Raw genomic sequence first — 23142 nt, 5'->3', positions numbered from 1 at the left:
CCCTGTTAAGTATGCTATGGTTTTTCCTTCTACATTTTCATTCATAAAATTGGCCGGGCAAACAATTTACGCAAACAGGGAGTGAGAAAAAAAGAGAGAGATAGAAAAGGGGAGGTAGAGGAGGAATATACATATTGTATGTTAGAAATTTTTAGCTCTATCGATTTTATCACACACACACATACATTCATGGGAAAACTCCGAGGAATGCCCCTTTAGTTGGTTGCCACCTTGACTTTGACTGAAGGCAAACAATGCTCGACCTTTGGTCGGTAGTGCGTTTCAGTAGTGACAGACAATAGAGGTCTTGCCTGGATCCGGCAAGTATTTTATTTTTATGTCTTAACGAGTTGCGCAACCAGCCAAGTTAAATCAACTTAACTCCAGCCAACCAGCATTGGAATTGCAGATCTGATTTTTGCATATGGTAAAGAAGGCGTTGAAAATTAAAAGTCGCTCAATCGCTAGCAAAATGCATTGCGCAAATGCGGCGAATGCGAAAAGATATTAAAATGAAAAGTTTGCCAAGTAATAAACTGATAAAGAGGCGACATCGTCTCGTCGTCCACGTCGTCGTCGTCGTCGTCTGACGTCGACATATCGCAAGAAGGTACAACAAACACGTACTTACCATACGTACGAGACTATGTTACTTGTTAAGAAATATGGCGGTGCCTTTTCGCATACTCTCAGAAGCCAAAAGAGTCTACACCATGTTTTTATATGATTTGTTATTTGAAATAGTTAAAGAATAAACCAAAAAGTATGGTAAATCGATGTGATATAAACAAAAACCCCGTTAATGTAGGAGATTTTGACCATCAAAGTTGACTTAGCAGTCTAGGTACATTTTGTTCATCAAGGACATTTCCAATTCGACTATTGAAAAGACGTTAACCATGTTGAAACACGCACACTAGTAAATATTTTTATGGCGATCAAGTTTGTTTTTGTTGCAGTTGGCGCTGTGGCAGATAAATGTAAATTATTATGTCGTAAATTTGTTGACTGCCATGTTGCAGCAGCTTCACTCACTCTCTTGCTCTCTCCCTCTGTCACACGCAGTCTCTATCTTTCTCTCTTTCTCCTTACTTAAAGAGTTGAATTGGCCAAAAGCATTGTCGGTTCGGTTCGGTTCGGTTTTGGTTTGGTTTTTGCAAATTAAAACCTCGAAAACAGTTTATAAAGTGCCTTGATTGAGTCGCGTTATTCATAATGGAATCCAAAATGATATATGTATCTATATTGTATGTATGGAAAAAGTATGTTTAATAAAATTAAAGCCTGGGCGAACCGGATGCCTTTAGATAGGCGAAAACATGTTGATTTATTTGAGTCGTCGTTGTTGCCGCGGCACACGACGACCACGTTCCCAAATGGACAGCCAAAAAGTGCAAAAAAAAAAGTGCAAGTTCCTCCAACATTTTTAAAGAACGTGGGCCAAAATGGCGACGAGGCGTTTGATGACGTTGACGGCGATGGCGCTCAGTTTGAAGTGTGCCAAAAACCAAGGTGGGCTGTATGTGTCGTGTGCCAAAACTAGAAGAATTAAGGTTTAGATTTTCAGTCTGCCCTTGAACTCATCAAAAGGCAAAAAAAATAAGAAACCAAAATTGACCGACATTTGATCACAAGGGTGGAGGAGGTGGGTGTGTATATGGGATGGTGCCACTGTTTATGCTGGCCAATCGGTCGGTCATACTCAACCCGGTCCGGCCTCTTGTTCAGTTTTGGCTGTGGGCATGTGAGAAAAACAAACAACCCCCGCAAAAATTGTGAGTGTGTTTTTTTTTTTTAGCCACCAGACGCTAAGACGACGCGTCCCCTACACTTGTCGATGCCAAGAGCACGCAGAGAATATTGTGGAGGAGGCAACAACGACGCGATCTGGTCGAAAAGTCGCGTGCCGAATTGTCCTACACAAAATGTTGGTGGTTGGTTAGTTGTTGGCGGCATCGGGTCACTTAACTGAACTCGCTCCAAAAACAGATCCAGAGATCAGTAAAGATCGCCAGATCGGAGGCGTTGCCACGCGACATTATTTTGTTTTTAGTTTTTTTTTGTGTTGGCCGTTTTTGGCGAGTGAAAAGTGGGTGCACTTTTCTGGCCAGGGGTCTCTAGTCTAGTCTATTTATTTCTTTGGTGTGGGTGTGGGAACTGCATTCGATCGTGAACTGCCTTTTTGTAAATTATACCACATAAATTTCACAAACATATATACAAAGTAGCCTAAAACATCCCACCCCCACTGCGTTTCCCCTTGTCGTCGTCGTTCGATCACACTAACATAATGATTTTTTCCTTTTTTTTGGACTGATCGCGTCTCACGAGAACGTCTTTAATTTAATTAGTTGCGCGTGCAACGACCATAGTCAAGTTCTCTTCATGCTTCAGTGGGAATTCGCTCGGTTATTTATGCGTTTGCCCCCCCTCACTGCCACCCATTCCACCACACTTCCTAAAAGCCGCCATCGCCGCCGCCGCTGCCGCCTTTTTTCTTTATGGCTTCCCATATAAATTTTCATTCTGGTTTGTCATCATTTATGTTTCTCTTGGTGTTTGTTTTTTTTTTCGGCACTTTAAATGACCATCATTACAATGTTTTCAATTGATATGGAAAATTATGCACTTAAAGATGTCCAAGAGAACTGTAAAAATATTGCTTTGAAGAATGTGTTAATCAGATTCGTGTTTATTGTCTGATCTCAAAAGAACTTCATACCAAATTCCGAACTTTAGATAAATTAAAATATATAATATTTCGATATACATATATAAATTTCACAATTCAATTTGAAAGATTGATGTATGCAAATATTTAATAATTACCGAAGTGAATGAGTAAATCATTTAGCATTAAGCAGGAAATGTTTATCAGAAATAATTTGTTGAATACAATTAAAAGGCATTGTAAATGAATGAATGAATCAAAATAGAAAACGGCCAACAACAAGCAATACATATACAACAACACCTGAACAGGTCACAAAGGCTTAAAGTATCTTTTGGAGTAGTATCTGTCTAGAGATATATGTATTTGTATCTGTTACTGACTGTGAGACTAGTCTGTCTGTGTTTTTGTTGTGGTTGTAATGAAACGCCCACCCGGTAAATGTCTTTTTCTGTAATAATTTATTATCACATTTACGGCTTTGGCATCGCCAGCAATTAATATGAAAAGTAAATGGGAAAACTGAGAAAATTAAATGAATGAATCAACTAACAGAGTGAAGGTAAATGTCATACAAGCAGCAAGCAGCAAGAGCAGAACCAGCAGCAGCAGCAGCAGCAACCGCATCTTAAAACATCAATGGATCGATCACAATAGCAAATCGTCTTTGTGGGCGTGGGCCGATTTTTGTTTTGTATAATTTTTTTTATTAATTTTTTTTTTTGACTGGCAAAGCGTTTGGCAATTGGCAAGCAATCGAATTAGCCGCTACACAGTCGCAGTTTGTGTCTGTAAGATACTTACTATCGAGTGGGCAGACGAGACGACTATTGTGCGTAGGCAGTTGCTTAGACTGACAACATTTCGTATATATATGTATAAATATAATAAAATTTAACAATTTATTGCATTTGCTGTATTAATTTGTTGTTGTTGTCGACCAAGACGAAAAAAACAAAAAATACTATAGTTTCATTCACAAAACGGCCGCCGTTGTATGCAAATTGATTGCTGTCGATGTTGGTGCTGGTGTTGCCTTCGTTTCTCTTGCTGCTGCTGTTGTTGTTGTTGTTAGTGTGCTTACTTTATATTTGTGCAGTAGCTGCTGCTGGCAATGGCAACGGCAACAGCAACGACATCAACATAGGCAACGTTGTGGTCTTGGCAAGCATTGACGATGTTCGCTCAATGATTGCAAACAGCCAACATATGAATGAAACGGAATTGTGCCTTGGGCCAAGTCAAGCAAAGCAAAGCCAACAGGGCCCAAATACAAAAAGTCGACTGCGTTTGATTAATGCTCTTTCTAGAGAAGACTAAAACTAAAGTCAATTATATTCCTTCATAGAATCGAATATTGTCTAAAATGTGTAACGGAAAGGTTGATGTTTAAGAGAGAACTTTATGAAATTATCAAAAATAATTATTTTCTTTGATAGGGTATGCAAATTTTTGAAAGATTTTCCGTTTGAATAGATTCCAATTTTAGTGACATTTTGCATATTTCATGCAATGTTTTTGCATTTATTTATTTAAAGCATTTAACAAAGACACAGAGACATATGTTGCTGTTGCTGTTGCTGTTGCTGTTGCTTTGCCTAGTCGCAACTTTGGCGACATGCGACAAATGTTAGACATTCAATTTGTTGTTGACACTTCATTAGCAACAAACAAACAAATGCACAGAGACATACGCACACTTACAGAACTAGGTTAAATGTTGCTAAATTTAAGCAAGGCAAACGTGCAGCAGATTTTCTCTTTCCCCACCGCCCCGGTTATTGTTTGCTTCTCCCTGCTATATAACTTAACCTAATAAAATCAATGGGTAGAGACATATTAAATTACCCAAAAGATGATCGCTCTGACTGTCTTGCCATGGGGACCATGCAGGGTTTTTGGGCACGCGTTGGCACGGGTTTTTTTTTATGAATGAAATAGTCGTCGTAGTAAAACTGCGCCCACATTTTTAGCCACAACTCTGATGAAATCCCCCGAATGAATGAATGAATGGAGGAGACCCAAAAAACAACAACCAACAAACGAACGAAAACCCCTCGAAGCCAAAAGGGCAAAACAGAAACGTGAAACGTGGGCAGCAGCGCAGCAGCTCGTTCGGCAGCATTAGCAGCAAATGCAAATTTATGGCCCTAAGTTGAAAGAGCACAATGAAGATGACGATGGAGATGGAGATGAAGCGATGTCGATGGAAATGAAGTTGACACCGGAACCGCATTAGCATGTCCGGAAAATACTTTTTCCTCAAAACAAATTAACTGTCAAACTGCTTTAACATCATTTGAAAATCTTCTTATGAATGAAATCTTTTTTTTCTTTTTGGTCAGTTTTTATGTTGGCCAACCGCGCACAGTGGGTGGAATGGAAACGGAACCCTATCATATTTCAACACATCACTTGGTCTATTGTATTTAGGAATTGATCTAATATTTTCAGAGTCTTTCAGAGAAACGATTGTCTCCACTTTACTCTCCAATCTCTTTCTTTCTTTACTGATAAAGCAATCTCAAGAGTTTCTTTAGGTCATTAATAATGACCAACCTATGTTGGTTGTTGTGAGAACCATCTTTATGGCAAATGCAATCAGACCTAGTTTTAATTTATTTATTGTTATTCTTTTTATTTTTTGTTTTTTTGTTAACCAAGACGACGACGACGAGGTGTACACAAAGCTACTTACTTTGGCAAGTAGCCCCCGCAAAAAATAAAAATAAAAATAATAAAAAAGAAACCCAAAAACGGCTTCAGCCATGGGCAAGTTTTTCCAACTGCTGCGACACGCGTCCGTCCTCTGGCATCTCCTCTATACGTTTCTCTGGTCTGTGGCTTGTGCTTGGTAGAAGCTGCTTTGACTTCCTCGAACCTCTCGCTTGCACTCACTGTCAGTGTTTGTGTAGTAGAAGAAGACGGAGAAGGAGAAGGGAATGCGCGGGAGGGGACATTGCATTTGAACAGTGGAACAAATTTGCAGCTGATTTATGTAAATCGCCGAGACAGGGTTTTTTGTATTTCGTTTTCGGGCTTCCCAATCAGCAGTGTATTTCGAGTGCTTACCTTTTTCTTCGTTGCTATCTCTTTCACGCTCGGTCGCACTCTTTCTTTCTATGTGTGTGTGTGTGTGCCGTTATGTGGCTTTAGTTAAAGATACAAAACTGCAATTCATTGAGCGCAAAATGTTGCTTATGAATGAAGCAACCCACGCAACAGCAGCAGCAACAGCAACAACAACAACAACTGAGTTTGACTGCAATGGAACGGATGTTGCTGGTGTTGCTGTTGTTCATTAAGAGATTTTGTTTTTGGCAATCTTTTACAGCTGCTCAATAAGTCGCTTACAGAAAATCGTTCAAATCAAATCGTGACAAGCTGAAAGCTGAAAAAGTAAGGCCAAGAGCTGCTGCCAGAGCTCTGTAGCTGAGACTCTGGTGCAGTTGGCCAACATTTTGAATGCAATTTATGTCATCGCCAAGTTTTGCATTTTTATGCATTTATGACGTCAGACACACTGCCTGACCATGGCTTATGGCCATAAAACAAAAACGATCATAATACGCTTGGCAAGAGCTGTGTGAGATTTTTCTTTGACACAAACGGCAAACAGCCTGAGATTTCTATTTTCCATTTTGCAATCTAATGGATGAGTTAAGCCTAATTAGCCTGCTGTTGTTCGTCTACTTCTAGTATTGTTTTCGCCCAGCCAAACAAATTTTTGTCGTATCTATCAACATCATTGACATTAACAGAATGCCAAAAGATAGATTTTGCTTTGTGCTAACGATCGCCAGAAGAAGCAGCAGCAGCAGCAACAACATTTAGCAACAGCACCTTCGAAAACTTGGCACCACTTTCTGGCCAAAAGACTAAGAAATCTTCTAAAGTACGAGGGCAGTTCGAAATAGTTGTCTACAACTTGGAAATTTTCAATCACTTGATTGATATGGTTTTCGATGGGCCCTCGTTTAAGAGAGGGGGACCAACAAAGCATAAATCTTGCTTCTCCACACGATCCACATTCATGTCAAGTCAATCTCTCTTGAGGGAGGGAACCATGGTAGGGGCGAGCAGCAGGAGTAGACCATGGCAATATGTGCCATGCATGAGCTCATTAGAAAATATGCGCGTAATTTGTGGGATGACATGGTGCGATGGAAGGGGCGGTGGGGTGGGGTGGTAGGCGAAGCAGGGAGACAAGGGAGCATATTTTGGGTCTATTTTTGATTTGCTTACTTGTTGCTGGCTGCCTTCAAAATGTGTCAAGAGGCTTGGAATCATCGTGGCCAGGCATTGACCACCACCAATCACATTATTTCAGTATCTCTCGCCATCTCTCTCTCTCTCTCTCTCTCTCTCTCTTACCAATGGTCCATTTGTATGTCTATCTGTCTTATGGTCGGTACTAAAAAAGGCAACAAAGTGTGGGCAACAACAATTGAAATGCTAGAGAGCTAAGCGCGCGTTACGCCTACTGAGAAAAACAAAAAACTTCAAATCATGAAAGAAACAGCCCGGCAAAATGAGCAACAACAATAAGAGGCAACAACCAAGCAAACGTTGATGTAAGTTTTTTTTTTTTTTTTTTTACCATATTTAACAAACAAAGTCAACAAGAAGTGAATGCCCTTGATCGAAGGTTTAAATATAATATATAAATATATCGCCATGCCTTCTTTAGACATCCTTTTGTAAGGCTCTCATTTACTTTTACAAAATATTAAAGGGTATTACACATTGATCTGTCGATCTGTTGTGGTGCTTGATAAAAAACTTCTATGGACAACTTCTACTTACCTAGTGTTGTCTGTTGCCTTACCTAGTGATCGCATTCATCAGTTTTAAGCATCACTTTCTCTAAGCTTTTGGTTAAGAGTCAAAGATGGCTCTTGTAGTCGCATACAGAATGATAATGGCTACCGCCTGCCGCTGCCAACGCTCAACTAACCATTTGAACCATCTGAACCACCACAAATCTTATGATGTAGTTGACTGACTGACTGACTAAATGACTGACTGAGTAGTTGACTGACATTTCGCTTTAAAATGTCAGATGGTGGGTCGGTCTACTCTACTCTCTACCTCTTGTTGTTTCTCTCTCTCTGTCTTTCGCTCTGTGGCATGACAGTTCAAATGTTCAGACCATTTTGGTTGGACGCGCCATATTTGAGGCAAAGAGCCGAAAAAATAAAAACGAGCATTTTGAAGTGCAGCTGATGCAGCTCAAGTTGAGGAGATGGAGATGCAGGAGGTTTATGTTTATGCTGCCCTGAGAGAGAACGGTGGTGCTGATGCTGGGTGGTGGTGCGGGTGATGGTAGAGTTGTTGTTGTTGTTGCTGCTGCGCCTGGTACCGGAAACCTCCAGCGACAGCCTATAATTTGCAAATTTAATTTGCAACACACGCCAACATGTGACCCCAAAACAGCAAAATGTTATAAATAATGTGCAGTTGCAGGCTGCAGCTCGAACTGCAACTGCAGCTCCAACAGATCGGCCCGATCAGATTGTCGTAGGTGTACGTTGTTCAGTGGCTTACCTTAAACTAGAAATGTTTGCTTTATGAATGGAGCTCATGAATGAAATCATTTCAGGGGTTTGGTTTAACCATTTTTGTTGTTGTTGTTGATCTTTATGCAAATAGTATAAAACACACACACACACACACATACTGAGAGAAACAGCAACAACTTATATCGATAACCGACGTCTATCAACGAAATCCTCAAACCATTCATATTTAGCTAAACGCCTCTCGAACCATTCACCCAAAACATACAATTTAACTGGCATTATTAAATCATTTGAGGCCGCATCATCTTCCACATCATCTTTATCCAAATCGTAATCAGTTATAATCTGGTCCTCATCCGACTTGCTCAATAAAAAATCCAAGACTATGGTAAAATGCAGCAAGTATATAATGCCACAGAGAAGGGCACAAATCGACTGTCCTCGCATAAACATATAAAACGGATGCGTCGGTTTCTCGGCCTCGTTATCAAGAACAACCCAGAGTTCATTTTCAGCATCACGCATTGTCATTATTGATATGATTATGTAGCCAATGGCACCCACAGCACAACGATTGATCTCGTTCCAAATGTATGGAGTGTTACCAGAACACACATTAATACTGGCGAATAGTGTAAGAACTGTTAGCACATAGAACATTATTAAGTACAGGTACTTCTCCACTAAAATGAAGCCTTCGAATACCGCGGGAATGGCAAGAAATCCTTGCACATGATAGCCCATCAGAATGATATTCATTATGGTTTCCAGCATATAGAAAAAGAAGAGAAACGGTCTCATGCCAGGCATCATTTTGAGGCAGTTTTACTACTACTTATTTTTGGATTTAAAATATCACAATTAGCTAATATAATAATCGACTGAATGCTTGAATACTTTCAACTCACAGCCTTCACAGTTTTGTTTGTGAAAAGCAACTTTTGATTGACATATTGCTACGATCGAACAAAACTGTAACGTTAAACACAGTCAGAGTTTTTACTTTAAGCATTGTCTGAGCTCTTTATCTATTTTTAGACCCATGATGGTAAAACTTGTTAAATAATAATAATAAAATAAGAAAAAAAAAGTAAAATACACAAATTATAACTCAACTCAAATGCAAAATCGAAACCACAAAAAGCACAAATCAAACTGTTGCTGTTGTCTGCTAATGCTGCCCACATGCTGCGGTTTCAGATATACATTTCGGTTTTTTATTTTATATATTTTTTTGATTGGGTCAGAGACTGGCGCCAACTCTAAAATTCATGTCCGATTCTCCGGCAGACGACGACGACATCAACAGGTGACAATGCAAAAAAAAAAAAACGAGACTAGAGCTGCTGTAACTGCTAACCCACACAAATTATGTTAAATAATCAGCTTAGGGTTAATTTACGATTTTTGAAAAAAAAACAAAAATTGACCATTGAGTAGAAGAAACTGTGACAAATTGTCATCGGCTTGTCCGATGCTGTCCAGGTGGGCCAAGTCCTCAGATAAAATGGGCAATTCATCAACTGCATTGTGCCACCAACAAAGTTGAAGCTAAAGTAAAAGGCAAATCTAAGCAACGAGATGAAAAAGGGGAAGAAGAGGGAAGAGAGGGATAGAAGGCGAGACAGACCCGGGAGCAATTCACAATCTGATGTTCATGTAAATGGCAATTAAGTTGCCGTCGCCATCGTGAACTTGTGAACCACCAGCCTGGGCATCATCATCAGCAGCTTCCCAGTATCCAGTATCCCAGTATTCAGCGTCATCTAGCGTCATCAGCATACAACCAGATACAGATTGTTTGGCTTAAAGTTGTCTCTAGTCTCTAGAGGAAGTCAAACTTTGCAGAGAGTGAAGTCAGTTTCATTTCCATGTCTGTTCCCTGCAATTAATCGCAGACCAAGTGGCTCGCTGATTGCAATTAATCTTCATTAAGACTGCTCCTAAAAATGTCCTTTGTCATAGGGATTCTAGTCGATTCTATTTGTTCCGTCTCTTTTATCCTTACAAACCAATTTGGGTGATCGTGAGGTGTGCGATCAACAACAGCAGCAACAGCAGCAACAACAGGAACAACAACAACAACAAACTGCAAACTGCAAACAAACAACGAATCGAGTCAACCGACAATCGAGTGACCGCACAGCAATCACCTTAATTAAACATTAGGCAAGCCTCGCTGAATGCCCAAGCTTCTGTCTGTGTTGAGAGTTGCAACTGAAAGTTGGAGATTGTGCGGCTTGGCTTGGCTTGGTCTGGTGTGGTCCATGTCAGCGATTTCCGTTGCACAAGGCACAAAGGTTGTCCCCTTCAATGCCATCGGCACAGTGTCTCAAGAATGTGAAATATTATAAGCACAAGACAAGTTTCCGATTTCATTCTCATAACTTGGCTTTTATATTGCTTAAAACCTGAACTCAAGTGGTATTATATAGACTTTTATAAACAAAAGTCCAGTTTAAATCTCTAATTTTTCAACCACTGTGCTTTGCTCTCAATGTTAGTTTGTTTGCTGTAATTTCCTTGCAGTTTTCTTAACTCTTGCTGGCTGTCGGACTGTTGCTTTTCGTGTTTGTCGTTGGCGGTGTCAAGCCGCGTCGCCTCGTTGACAAATGCTGAAAGGCTTTGTGTGTGATTTTCATTGGAAAACTTCGTCCGTCGTCGTTGGAGTTGCCTTACCTCTCTACGCTGTAAGTGCGGTTCGATCACCCAGGTTGATTTTGATTTTCAAATAGTAAAAGAAACTCAAAAACGGGTCACGTTATTAATTGGTGAACCCTTGCCAAAAGATTTATGAATATTGATTGCAAGTGAAGTGCAACAGCAACAGAATCAGCAACAGCAGCAGCAGCAAAGAGCAACAGATTGAGTCAGCTTCCTTTGTCGATTAGGGTCAGGCAAAACAAAAATAAAAAAAAGAAGTATGTATATTTAGTCAGCTGTGTGACTACTTCTCGGTCAGTCGGGGTCATTTCCTGGCTAATTAGTGGCCATGAGAGATTTGCTTAGTGCTGCTTGCTGCGCCTGCAATTCTGTTTCCACTATTGCTCCATCTCCTCCACCATTGGCAATTAAGCTCAGTTTCATATTTATGAAATTAATTAATTAAGACAATTGTTGTCGCAAGCACAAACTACTTGAATTAAGTCTGAAAAACATTATCAGAAAATGCTTTACTACGTGTCCTGCCTTCAGTCTAACAAACTGTTTTGCTATTTATTCAATAAGTATCAATATAAACTCCCAATTTTAGTGCCAGCAATGACACACTTTGGGTGGTCTTGGCGCTGACTTAATTTTGGCAAACCTCAGCACGAACGATCGGTAAAAGACCAAACCCAACGGTAATGCCCCCGTCACGTTGAATAGTGAGTCGAGTAATCGATGAGACGTGCCCTGGCGATGACGAAGACCAAATGAATCCATATCCAAGACATCGACATCGACGTCGCGTCGTCACATGCATCCCAAACACCGACGACAACGTCCCGGCACACACCTGTTGCAGCGAAAAGCGAAAGGGCACCCTCAAGTGGCGGGCCGATGCACTGCATCATTTGCAAATTCAATTTCAAGTTTTTGGCAACATTTCAACAAACACACACACACACACAGCTAGATAGAGAAACACAAATAGTCCGGAGACTTTGACTAGCAACGGCGGCGCCATAGGGGACACATATTAAAGGCGCCATCAAAAATTGTGCGAAATATTTTTCAGTTTTGTATTTATTGAGCCATTAGACGAGGAGACGAGGAGATAGTGAGGGTGCTGGAGAGAGATGGGAGGGAGAACGGGTACTGTCAGCTTATTCACAGATTAATTTTGGCAATTTATAGCCGCTGAGATAGTTTTGAGTAAGTGCAACATGCGGCATTTGCAACGCCGCCGCATGGAGACCCAAAAGCAAGAGAGTTATGATGTAATACGGCGAGAGAGGGGAAACTATAAAACAGGCGGTTTTGTGGGAATGATTCAAAGTTGTACAAAGGAAATGGAAACCAATTAAGCGGCACCACATCTTAGTTTAGTTTTGGATTTGTTGGTAACACTCACCTGTCCCATTGCTGCCAAACCAAAGGGCCACAAGGTCCTCACTTGGCGATGTATGGTGATGATAGTGATGATTACCGTACAAATATGGATTCGGATAATCAAGGAGAACGCGTCGTGATGCTGCTGCGGCGGCTGCGGCGGACACAGAAGATGAGGATTCGGCTAAATAATACAAATCTATAATCATTTTCAAAATCGGAATAGGATTTTAATCGCATTTACCTTGAGCTAGTTGTGCGGCATATTCCGAAGTCTTTTGTAAATTGATGCGTGGACGTGGCTTGGCCACTAGTTGTTGTTGTTGTTGTTGGGATTGAGACTGCTGCAGAGATGATTGCTGTTGGTCTACTGCTACTGCTGCTGCTGATGTCGGAGGATTGCTTGAATTTTGATTTGCTGCCGCAGCTGCTGCCGCCGAAGAGTCTAGAAGTAGTTGCTGCACCTGCAATATATCGACGTATTCATCTAATTCCGCACCATGATTCGTTGAATCCTTGATACCATCCGATGGTGGAGGATGCCCACGTATGGGTAATGTAGCTGTTTGTGTGGTAGTAGTTGCACCCTGATAAAAGCCAAAAGTGGGCGCAACTGATGATGCCGTTTGCACAGCAATGGGCGGAGCGGGGGCTGTAAATTGCAAGGGATTCCGACTAAGACCCAGCTGAGGAGTTGTAGGTGTATTAAGTGAATCCTGTGGGGTAGATGGAGTGAGTGTTGCTTCTGATGGCGCTACCCCACTGGCAGTCAGCGGAGTATGTGGCACAATGCTAAGCGTCGGATTGGATGGCGGTGGAGAAGATGTGGCACTTGTTGCTGCTGCTGTTCCTAGTTCATTCTGACGACGCATTGTCAGCATCATTTTTGCAAATTTTCTTGTTGATATCAGCAAATAAAACAAAGGCAAAGCAAAAATAATAAAAGAAAAAACACAAATTCCTACTCATAGACTCCATTTGATAAAGGGGGGGAATCAGCCTAAATACGATTACAACACTTTCTTAAACACATTATCCTTTTTATGTTTAATTTGTTTGGATCATTTTTGATTGTTGCACTGCACACACTGTAATCCTTTTGTATTTTAACATGTTATTCAGTCTTTCAGTTTGGGCGATTTTTTATGTGTAGAACGATTTTTTCTTTCTATTAGATGAGAGCTGTAAAACAAAGAGATCGAAAGTTTATGAAATTTACATATATATTTAATGTATATTATTAAACTTTTTAGATTCATAGAGAATGTTATATATTTTCGATGAACCATTTTGTTTTGATCAACAAACTTTACTGAATTAATAATAACTTTTTTGTTTGTTCCATCAAAGTAAATACATTTCTAATTATCAATTGGGACATTATGACTCACCTTTCTCTTAAAGTATTTAGCTAATGATTTTTGATTGATTTGCATTTATTTCAGCTTTATAATTTGATCGAATTTATTTTCACCTGATCCTTTAAAAATGCTTATACCACAAATATATTTTTTAAAATTGATTTTGTTTTCGGAATATAACTACAATAAAAACACTCTACATTAAAAAGATCACATAAACAGACACTCCGACTTTGACTTATAGTAAGACCATAAAAGAGGTAACAACATTATACATACATATATCTATTATATATCTTAATAAATATATGGACACTTTATATTTAATAACTTATGCCGACGGTATTTAATATTTGCACTTTTTGTATTATTTTCGCATTTATTTTTTCATTTGTTTCAAATTTTTTGTCAAAAGCAAGTGTTTTGGCACCTTTGTATTTTGTTAGTGGAAGATGAAGATTTGCGTAGCTCGCGAATCAAATTGTTGATGCAGTTTTGAAAATTGATTTGATATTGTTCTTTTTTATTTTTGGCATGGAGAAATGTGAAAATCGAAAGCTGGCCGAGACGAGCTGTTGAGCCGTCAATGCGCTACTGGCACGAGCAGTGAAAATTGAAAATGGAAATGGGAAAACTCGGCAAAAACGGTGGAAAATCGTCCAAACGTTTCGTCTGTGCCAGTGTGTATGTGAGTGAGTGTTGTCGTATATTTGCGCCGGCGTTGGCGTTGGCGTTCCGTCGACGGAAGCGTCGGAAACGATGAAACGAAAATGCTTGAAAATTGTTTAGCCTCATCGTCGTCGTCGTTTTGTATAATTGTTGATTCTCTATTATGAGGAGCACCTCAATGAGAGTCCCCCATCAGTGTATCTATAAGTGTGTGTGTGTGTGTGTGTGTAAGAAGTGTAGGTGGTGGGCCGCCGCTGCCGCCGTGTGAGAGTGGAAAAGCAGCATTTCCGATTCGGCTAGGGAATATATGAAAAAAAGAGCAACAGCAGTTCACATAGTCTCAGTGTAGGTGGATGATGGCTGCCATAGGCAACAATGCCGGGAGCGAGTGTGAGAGCCATTGAGCATAGTGAGAGAGTGGGAAGTGGGCAAATGTTTGGCGTAGAGAGGGAGAGCATCATGATAGAAACCAAACACACAAAAAGTTCCCTTACAAGTGTTATCAACACTTTCTCCACATCATTGTTCAGTTAATTTTTGTAATCTTCTTTTATCACGTATACGCCTTTTGAGCCCGAGAATTGACTTTTTATAAAGTCATTATTGCTCAATTTCGCAGAACCAGTCTAATGTGAACTTCAAAAGTCAGGGCAGCAAAAACATTATGCAAAAATTCTAAAGAAAAGAGAGGAAACATGAACGCCCACAACGTTCAACAACAAAAACAAAAGGGAGTCAGGCTGGGGCAATTAGAAGTTGCAAGCATCCTGCCATTCTTGACATTTAAAGGTCAAAGTTGAGCATCAATCAAAACAAGTAGTACATGAGAGTGAAAATATATTCAATTCGCCAAATGAGTAAAGTAAAACAATAATATCAAAAAAATAATGAGAAATTGACGGCGGCTCCACCGCCGCCACCGAGTCAATGTCGAGGTCGTCAAGGAGAAGAAATAGAAGGCAGAAAATTCAACTATGAATCTAGGATATATATTGTCGTACAGATTGGTTCTCCGCTCTCTCCTCCTTTTTCAACGAATACTTGTTGATTCCCACAACTTTTCTTTTTCACTGGAAATCTCTTCTTTGTGCGAAGGCGGGCCAACAAAATGCTCAATGCTAATAGATGCGATTAACCGCCCACAATGTCAAACAAGGATATTTAGTTCCTGGAACTAAACTACCCCTCGCACAATGAGCTCAAAGCTATAAAATAATAAGAGACAAGGATATGGTCTCTTTATTCTACATCGTTGATATATGTATGTAGGTCCAACTATCAAGCGATTTAGTTAAGCAAACTAATTAGATCATTAAAATGCGTAATAATAACAATTATGTAAAGTAATTTTCATACAGGTCAGTACCACGGTAAGAAGCATCGAATAGCTACTCGAAAATTTTGTCTTCAGAAAACTGTCTAGGAAAATGTGGGAGAAGGCAGCGGCGTTTTTTGATATGGTATGATGGTACTTTGCCCTTTTCCTGGGGCCAAGCAGCTCCCAACTAGAAATATGTGTGTGTGTGGGTTGAGCTGCTATGACTACAAAAAAAAAATGGCGGCAAATGTTGTTGGTCCGTTTAAATCGGAATATGAATGAAGTTGCTAGAACCATCAATGAAAAAGCTCCCGTGACGTAACGACAGAATGGGGAAAAGGAGTGTGGTCTGGGTTCATTTCATCTGAACTTTAGTTCACATTTCATTCACATTAAAACTCGAAAAAAAATATATATACTAACAGTCCGTTTTGTGCGTGTGTGTGTGTAAAAGAGAGTAAAATAAGAGAGAGCAGTTGGGCCATTTGAACTTTAACATTAGCCAAGATAAGCTTGGTTAAATCAAATGTCATTTTCAATTTGAATTTGTTATCCTTCGTCCAGTTAACTGTAATTGTCAGGAGTTGGCATTAAAGTAGCTTCCAACCTGTTGGAACTTACTACATACGAGTATATGCCAAAGAATGCAAGAGATTTGACCTTTTAGCTGAAAAGAGAGTTGAGATTTCTTGGCTCCAACAGGAACTACAAACAATACCTTTTGACCTTTTTATTGTGACTGTAATTGGCTACCCATATGGGTTCGTGGATATGGAAAACTGTGAATTAAAGCAAGCATACGTAATTTCATACTATGCTAAGTAATTAAGTTTGATCTAACTATATCTAATCTAAGGACTATTTAAAGAAAACTTTAGAGTCAATGATAAGTTAATAATTAAACCTATCTGGTAGTTACAATAAACCTACTCATGGCTTAGACTAGAGAACTGATTTGCCATCGCCGATTAATATACTTGTTCTGACTTGGCGTCGTCTTTCTGGTCGTGGTTGTAGAAAAAGTCAAGCTACTTACCAGCCATAAAAAGGCAATCAGATGTCGTCGGCGATGCAATCCAAGTAGGTGAAGGAGCACGCAAACCCTAGAGAGAATGACTCTAGAGAACCGATGAAAAATCAAGATTTAGCGCGTAAATAAGAAGTTTTCAGCGATGAGAGGGACTGCGACTGTTGCAACGACTTGCGACTACGTTTGTAATTAATTACGAGGCGGGCCAAAAGGCGACCAGCGACGCACGCGCGCGCGGACTCTTCAGAGCTTCACAGTCCAGAAAAGATGGCCAAACAGCGATAAGAAGAATAGCTCGGTAGCTTTGCTTAGCTTAGTCAAAGGAAGCGGCAGAGTGCAGCAGCAGCTACTGCGATTACGCGACGACACAGAGCGGCTTTAATAGAGTGAGATGGAAATATTACACAGATCTTTATTTTTGGGGTCTATTGCTATCCTTTAAAGATTATGCAATTTTGATTTGAAACACGCAATTTGATGGGCCGGCTAAGATATGTATGTCTTCAATGGAGTGGGGTAGGGAACATTCGTTGTTTGCCTAAGCGTTCGTCGACTTAATTCCATTTAACGATCTCATGATCGGGGCGCGTTAATTCTATTAGACGATAATTTCCTTCCGGTTGCGTTTTGCCATTCGACTCGTCCGAGTGTCGGAGGCATAAAAAACTGTTGTTTTAGCTTTGGACTTTCAGCGCTTTTGGTTTAGTTTTGGTTTTGGTTGGTTTGGATTTTTTCTTCTCTTTTTTTTTTTTTTTAGCGTCGGCATATCGTGGGCTGATCATCGCCTTACTTAGAGATCTGTCGCCCAAGTTGCTGTTGTTTGTGTGGGCAACTGTACATGCAGTTCAGACAGCTGTCCCTGTCACACGCATGTGTGTTAGATGGTAAGAGAGAACAAATCGGGGGAATGGGCACCCAACCCCCGCAAGTAAGCTTCTATCTTATTGTCAGTCACAAACACCTTTACATTTTGTCTCTGTATATGTGTCTGTGTGTGTGTGGGTTTTTCTATTTTAAGGAGAGAGAGATAGGGAGAGGGAGAGCTTCTCAGCCCACACTCATACCATACATACATACATCGAAACACATACTGATCTTAACCCTCTAGCCTGTGCTGCCCTGTTATTAAAGTATTTTAAATTTGCATCACTTGTTATTGTATTAACAATCAAATTACTATGTAAATCCTCTTTAATTGAAGTATTTTAAATAACATCGACAAGTTGGATATGCAGTCCTTTGAGCTTTTGTGCAAAGCTTCGACCAGCTAAAAATAACACCAACTAAAGTTTGCATAAAGCTTTAACGCAACGCAAGGAGCTTTTGGCACGCAGGGTCGTCATCGTTGCCGCCGACGTCGACGTCGTTACATACGAGTGTGGGAGGTTTCATTGATAAATTTTCACTGCAAAATTGAATTGCAAAAATTGTTGCAGCTGTACCTTGCGAGAGAGCGACTCTCTTTAACTCTCTCTTTCTCCGTCTATCTCTCTCATTCTCACACACTTGCTTTATTTTAAATGACATCTTATGTGGGTGTGGATCTTGTGAATGAATAAACCGCTAGAGAGTAACTGAGAGACAACGCCCACAATGCCTGACTTCTTTCACACACACACAGACACACACACACGCACACAGAGAACACACATTCACAAAAACCAATTGGTTTTTAATCATATTCATATACATACTCAGTCCCCCCTTTATACTCCTGTCTAATCCATTGGTTCATTCATTCGCATTTGCAGGCAGAACAACAAAATGCTTAAATATGGAAACTTGTAAATTAGTTCAAGTGCTGTACACAAAGCAAAATGTCTGCTGACTTCCAATAATTGTACATTAATTATACTTGACGCCCCCAGATCTAACACCAATTTGACACTTTCATGTTCCTTCCTTGTCTGTGCATATAGTTTGTAATTTTTCATTCATAATGAACTAGAACAACCTGAATGTCCAACATTAATAACATTATACAAATTTAAAAATGTAATAGATGGTGGATCAAAGATTGTTAGGGTTATTTTTAAAAGCCAAAAGGACCTTCTTTGACCATGTTTTCAACTCATTAATATACACATCTATGTATGTATGTAGGAGAATGTCTGGAACTAACTGACTTTTGCTTCCGTTTAAATGCCAATTCATTGAATTAATGAGCGTCGTTCTCTCCAACCATCATTGGAAAACCAAAAATATCTTTTGACTAGAAGTTGTTTTATCGTCAAGTGGTATAAGATGGGGATTTTGTACTTCAAGTAGATGATGACGAAGACATCGTCACTTGCTCATTAAAAGAAGAAGCTGCCATTTCGCTGTCACTCACTCACTCATTCATTCACTTACTCAATTCAGTTATTCATTCATTTGGACAGACAATTTAAGAAAAAAAAACGCGTACCATTCATTAGCGACATCGACTGTAAAATGTTGTTGTTATTGTTGTCCATGTTGGTCCAGACAGCAACTAGAGGAAACACTACTTTTTGCTTTACCTTTTTCTTTTGCTTTTCATTTAGATCCACCTTAAGCCTATCCCAAAAACTCTTTTTCGGTCAGATTTAAGCGAATTGCACTGTCGTTTGCAGGCAACTCCACACCGAGCCACACCTTTTGTAGTGACTTTTAAGTCATTTTCAACTTTATGCTGGTTGGGTAGAAAAGGGTCAGATGTACGGCTCCTTTCTTTAGTAGATATTTTCTACTCTTTCCAATCATTAAACATTTCAATTGACTGCCAGCAGTTTGTTTATCACATTTTCATAATCATTGTCATCATCATCATGATCATATTTTTATGCTGTCGCTATCTAGTGACACTTTTATTTGGCTAGTTTTCAAGATTTATGATAACATGACCCACCAAGATCTGTTTTGGTATGCAGTGTTCCATTGATTTTATGCAAATTTTACCCGAAAATGAGTTTTTATTTTGTTTTATGGTTTTTTGATGGCACGCCACACAAGATGAAGCGGCTGAGGTTACAATACAACACAATACAATGCAATATATATCTCGGCATATCTTAAAAGATCTGTGTATACTATATAATTCTATAATTAATAAAAGTCACACTATAACTATGGCCTAGCCCAAAAAAAATAAAAATACCAAAAGCCACAAAAGGTATATGTTTCTCAAAAACTTGGCATAAAAGGTCTATCAATTATCAAGCAGGAACATTTGCAATTTCAATTAATGCAACGCCCCACCAAAAAAAAAAAAAGGAACGAAAAAATTTCAGAGGTGCAGAAACGAACAGCTCGTTGTATAATATAAATCATAAGGCTCCAAAGGTCTGTCCTGGCGCTTGTTGCCTATATGTAAAATTTAAATAAATAAATTGAGTTACCACCTCAACAACAAGTCGTCAACTAGTTTTCTGTATGTATGTATATGTAATTGCTGGTGAAATTTTCTCTATTATACCAATTGTTGGGCTATGCAAATGAATTTCCTAACCATTTAGAGACCCATCAACATCAACATCAACATCCTATAGTGCCATAAGGTCCCCGTTTTCCTATTCTCCCCATTCTTTGCTAGCGATTTCTCTATTAACCATAAGCAGGGTAAATAGCCAATTGACTTGAAATTGGCAATTATTTTTTGAGTAAAGCAAAAGGTAAGTTAAAATGCTAAACCACAGACAGACAGTTCACATATGGCTCTTCTCTTTGCTTTTCCACCATCATCATCATCAGCATCATCATTATCATCTCTGTCCATGAAAAAAGAGTACATTATGAATGAATAATGTATGAATGAAAATTGCATACACGTGCCTTCCAGCTATAAAATGTGGCACCATGAGAAGACTTGGCTCAGATTTCAAATACAATATATATTGTATTGTATGTATGCATCTAAGTGTGTGTGTGTAAGCGAGAGCTGCTCTTAAAGTATGGCCATCTTTACTTAAAATCATCTTGATAAGCCCACTTTATAAAACCTCCCTCTCAAAACGAACGCATTTGTGCATAGATTTTTAATTTTTTTCTTTGAAGATTAGTGATTTGTTGGACGTTTTAGATTGAATTGAATACAAGTTGCTTTAATCAAAGGTTTGTCTTGTTGTCAAGTCATCTTGTTACTGTTGTTGTTGTTGTTGTTGATTTCAACACTCCATTTCATGAAAAGCTTTGCAGGTGGTCTGCTGCGTTGATTTGCCTTGGATCGTTGCATGTGTCAACAACAATCCCTCTTCAGTCCATACCTTACTTCTATCGTCTCCATCGGTTACCTTAACTAAACGTTGACAAATCGTTAAGGTAACTTAATACTTTTTTGTGTAATGCAAAAATGAAAAAAAAAAAAAAAAAACGAAAACCAAAACGATGTCTAGTTTTGGACTTTTCATTAGCTTTATGGTCATCAAACACTTTTGGACAAGCTGCATCCTTGATTACTTGGCCATAATTTCTCACTGATAAATGGTCTATCAATTGGTCTATTAATTTTCTCGACTCTCGTTGGAATAAACATTTAATTATTCGCAAATACTGTCAAAGCTCGACTCAGTTGGAGTCCAGTTTATTTCCTCTTTCGAAAATCGCGTGACATTTCAAAAGTCCAATAATGATTTAATCGAACCAATCGAACGGTAGATGCTGCTGCTTTATGAAGTGCTATCAATGGGCCTATCAAATTGTTAGTGTTGCTGATACGATGGGTGCCTCATTTGTTCGTAGACCCATCAAAATGCTAATTGAAATACGTTTGCCTTGTTGTTTCTCTTCCTGCTGCACGCCGACAAAACTTCAAAAGCCTCTCAAACTGAAAAACTGTCAAATTTAATAACTACATTTGAACAAAGGCGGCGACTGCAGCAAAATCAAACTAAAAACTTTAAAGAGATTGCTTTAAATTGAATTTCTTTTCTTTTACCCCCTTCCTGTTAACGATCCAAAGCACTCAGAAGCAGCCCAGATTTGCATTTAAATTGCTCTACACTCTATTAATTAAAGGTATAAATAGTTGACGGTGGTTATTAAAAAGAGCTTACCAACTTATCGGCCGCGTGGCTGCTAATGAAGACATTAGACGGGGCACTAGCAGAGAGAACAAAAGACTTAGGCGAAGAACTTGATCAAAATTTTTGAGGTAGTCGAAATCAATCACAATTTTCTTGCTGCTGCTTTCTTGAAACTGTGTTCCCAGCTCATCATCGAGAAAAGTAGAAGATCGTCTCAATAAATCCGTGAAAAAAACCATTTCAAACGAGCCGCAACATCTTATCGCACTATTTATGGACTAAAGTTTTTAAAAGAGTGTTTTTTTTTTTACCATTCCGTTTCCACTTAACTTAACGCAACCTTTGAACCTTTTATGTTTAATTTAATTATGCTAAAATCATCATCTCAGAGCATTCGATTTCATTTAATTTGATTTGATTTTGTAGTTTGTAGCTTGCCGCTCCGCAAATCCATATAGTTATGGCTCTGAACGAATTGGTTCACATTTCGTTACACATTTACCATGACGAATTATCGTCGAGCGAGTTTCAGGTTAAATAAAATTAATTGAGAAATTAGGCAAAATGCACAGTTATAGGCTGGTCCCTTTAATTGGGCCACATTAGTTTTGGGCTCTCATAGGCTCTCTCTCTTTTCTCTCTTCTCTCTGCTGTTTTACAACCTGCAATTAGTCGATTAATGAAAAAGCAATAAATATGCCCCGATTTTGATCTATTTTAGATCTAGATGGAGAGAGAGAGATCTAGATCTGGCATAGCATTTGGTGGTATGGGGGTAAATGGCAACCTATCGATCTCTGATGGCTATAAATTAAGAGTCCATTATTTTTAAATTTTCAATACTTCAAACTGTCATCGGACGCATTCCGCTTGCCTTTCGACTGACTTCGTTTGCATTTTAATCTCTCTCTCTTTCTCTGTCTGTATTAATCGAGGCATACAAATTAGTCCACCCAAAATATTGGAACGTTGACTTTGTGTTGACTTGTCACCCGTGCCGGCCAATAACTTAAATCAGGAGACAAGGCAAGTTGGCTGGTGACTGGCTTTCCACCAGTTCTCCCCTACTTACGTTTAATGGAAAACGAAAGCCATAAAAATTCGGTTTTCTTTTAGTGAAAAAAAAAACAAAATCTTATGTAAACCATTTTGTGGCTCAACATTATTCAAAATTGCTTAATTTTCTTTGCATATAACTAGCCAGATGCATGTGCATGTCCAACCAGGGATGGGTACTAAACAACCTATAGACTCCTCGAGACATTATCTCCAACAAAAACATTGTTAAAATGTATTTCTCTTATTCGAGTGAATGAATATTGCTTAGAAATTTTGCAACTCTTGACCAATTCCAACCCTGGCAGCAACGTTAGTTTTCAAAGTTGGCATTCAAACGCTTTGGGCCATTTGCGAACTCATTTTCCGACTCAATCAAATCAAATAATTTATGCCTAGCCAAAATTAACTGGCCAAGTGAGTGGAGGTCATGGCACTTGTGTGTGTGTGTGTGCGTACGTGAAGAGGGTAACCAACTCCATTACTGATTCTCGGTTA

General features: G+C 39.2%; 2 protein-coding genes across 2 annotated transcripts; both read right to left on the bottom strand.

Moving 5' to 3' along the window:
• Positions 1–8334: 8334 nt before the first annotated feature.
• LOC6647551 lies at positions 8335–9106 on the bottom strand. Its single transcript, XM_002070000.3, has one exon. It carries the CDS (start codon positions 9004–9006, stop codon positions 8371–8373), a length of 636 nt encoding a protein of 211 aa, XP_002070036.1. The 5' UTR covers positions 9007–9106; the 3' UTR covers positions 8335–8370.
• A 728-nt stretch (positions 9107–9834) lies between these two features.
• LOC111519232 lies at positions 9835–13139 on the bottom strand. Its single transcript, XM_023178908.2, has 3 exons — positions 12473–13139; positions 12251–12412; positions 9835–9959 (listed from the first exon to the last, which is right to left on the bottom strand). Exons 1-3 carry the CDS (start codon positions 13110–13112, stop codon positions 9835–9837), a joined length of 927 nt encoding a protein of 308 aa, XP_023034676.1. The 5' UTR covers positions 13113–13139.
• Between the last annotated feature and the right edge of the window lie 10003 nt (positions 13140–23142).

This window comes from Drosophila willistoni, chromosome 3R, assembly GCF_018902025.1.
Source record: "Drosophila willistoni isolate 14030-0811.24 chromosome 3R, UCI_dwil_1.1, whole genome shotgun sequence".
Classification (NCBI taxonomy): Eukaryota; Metazoa; Arthropoda; class Insecta; order Diptera; family Drosophilidae; genus Drosophila; species Drosophila willistoni.
This window is presented reverse-complemented; position numbering and strand designations above follow the sequence as displayed.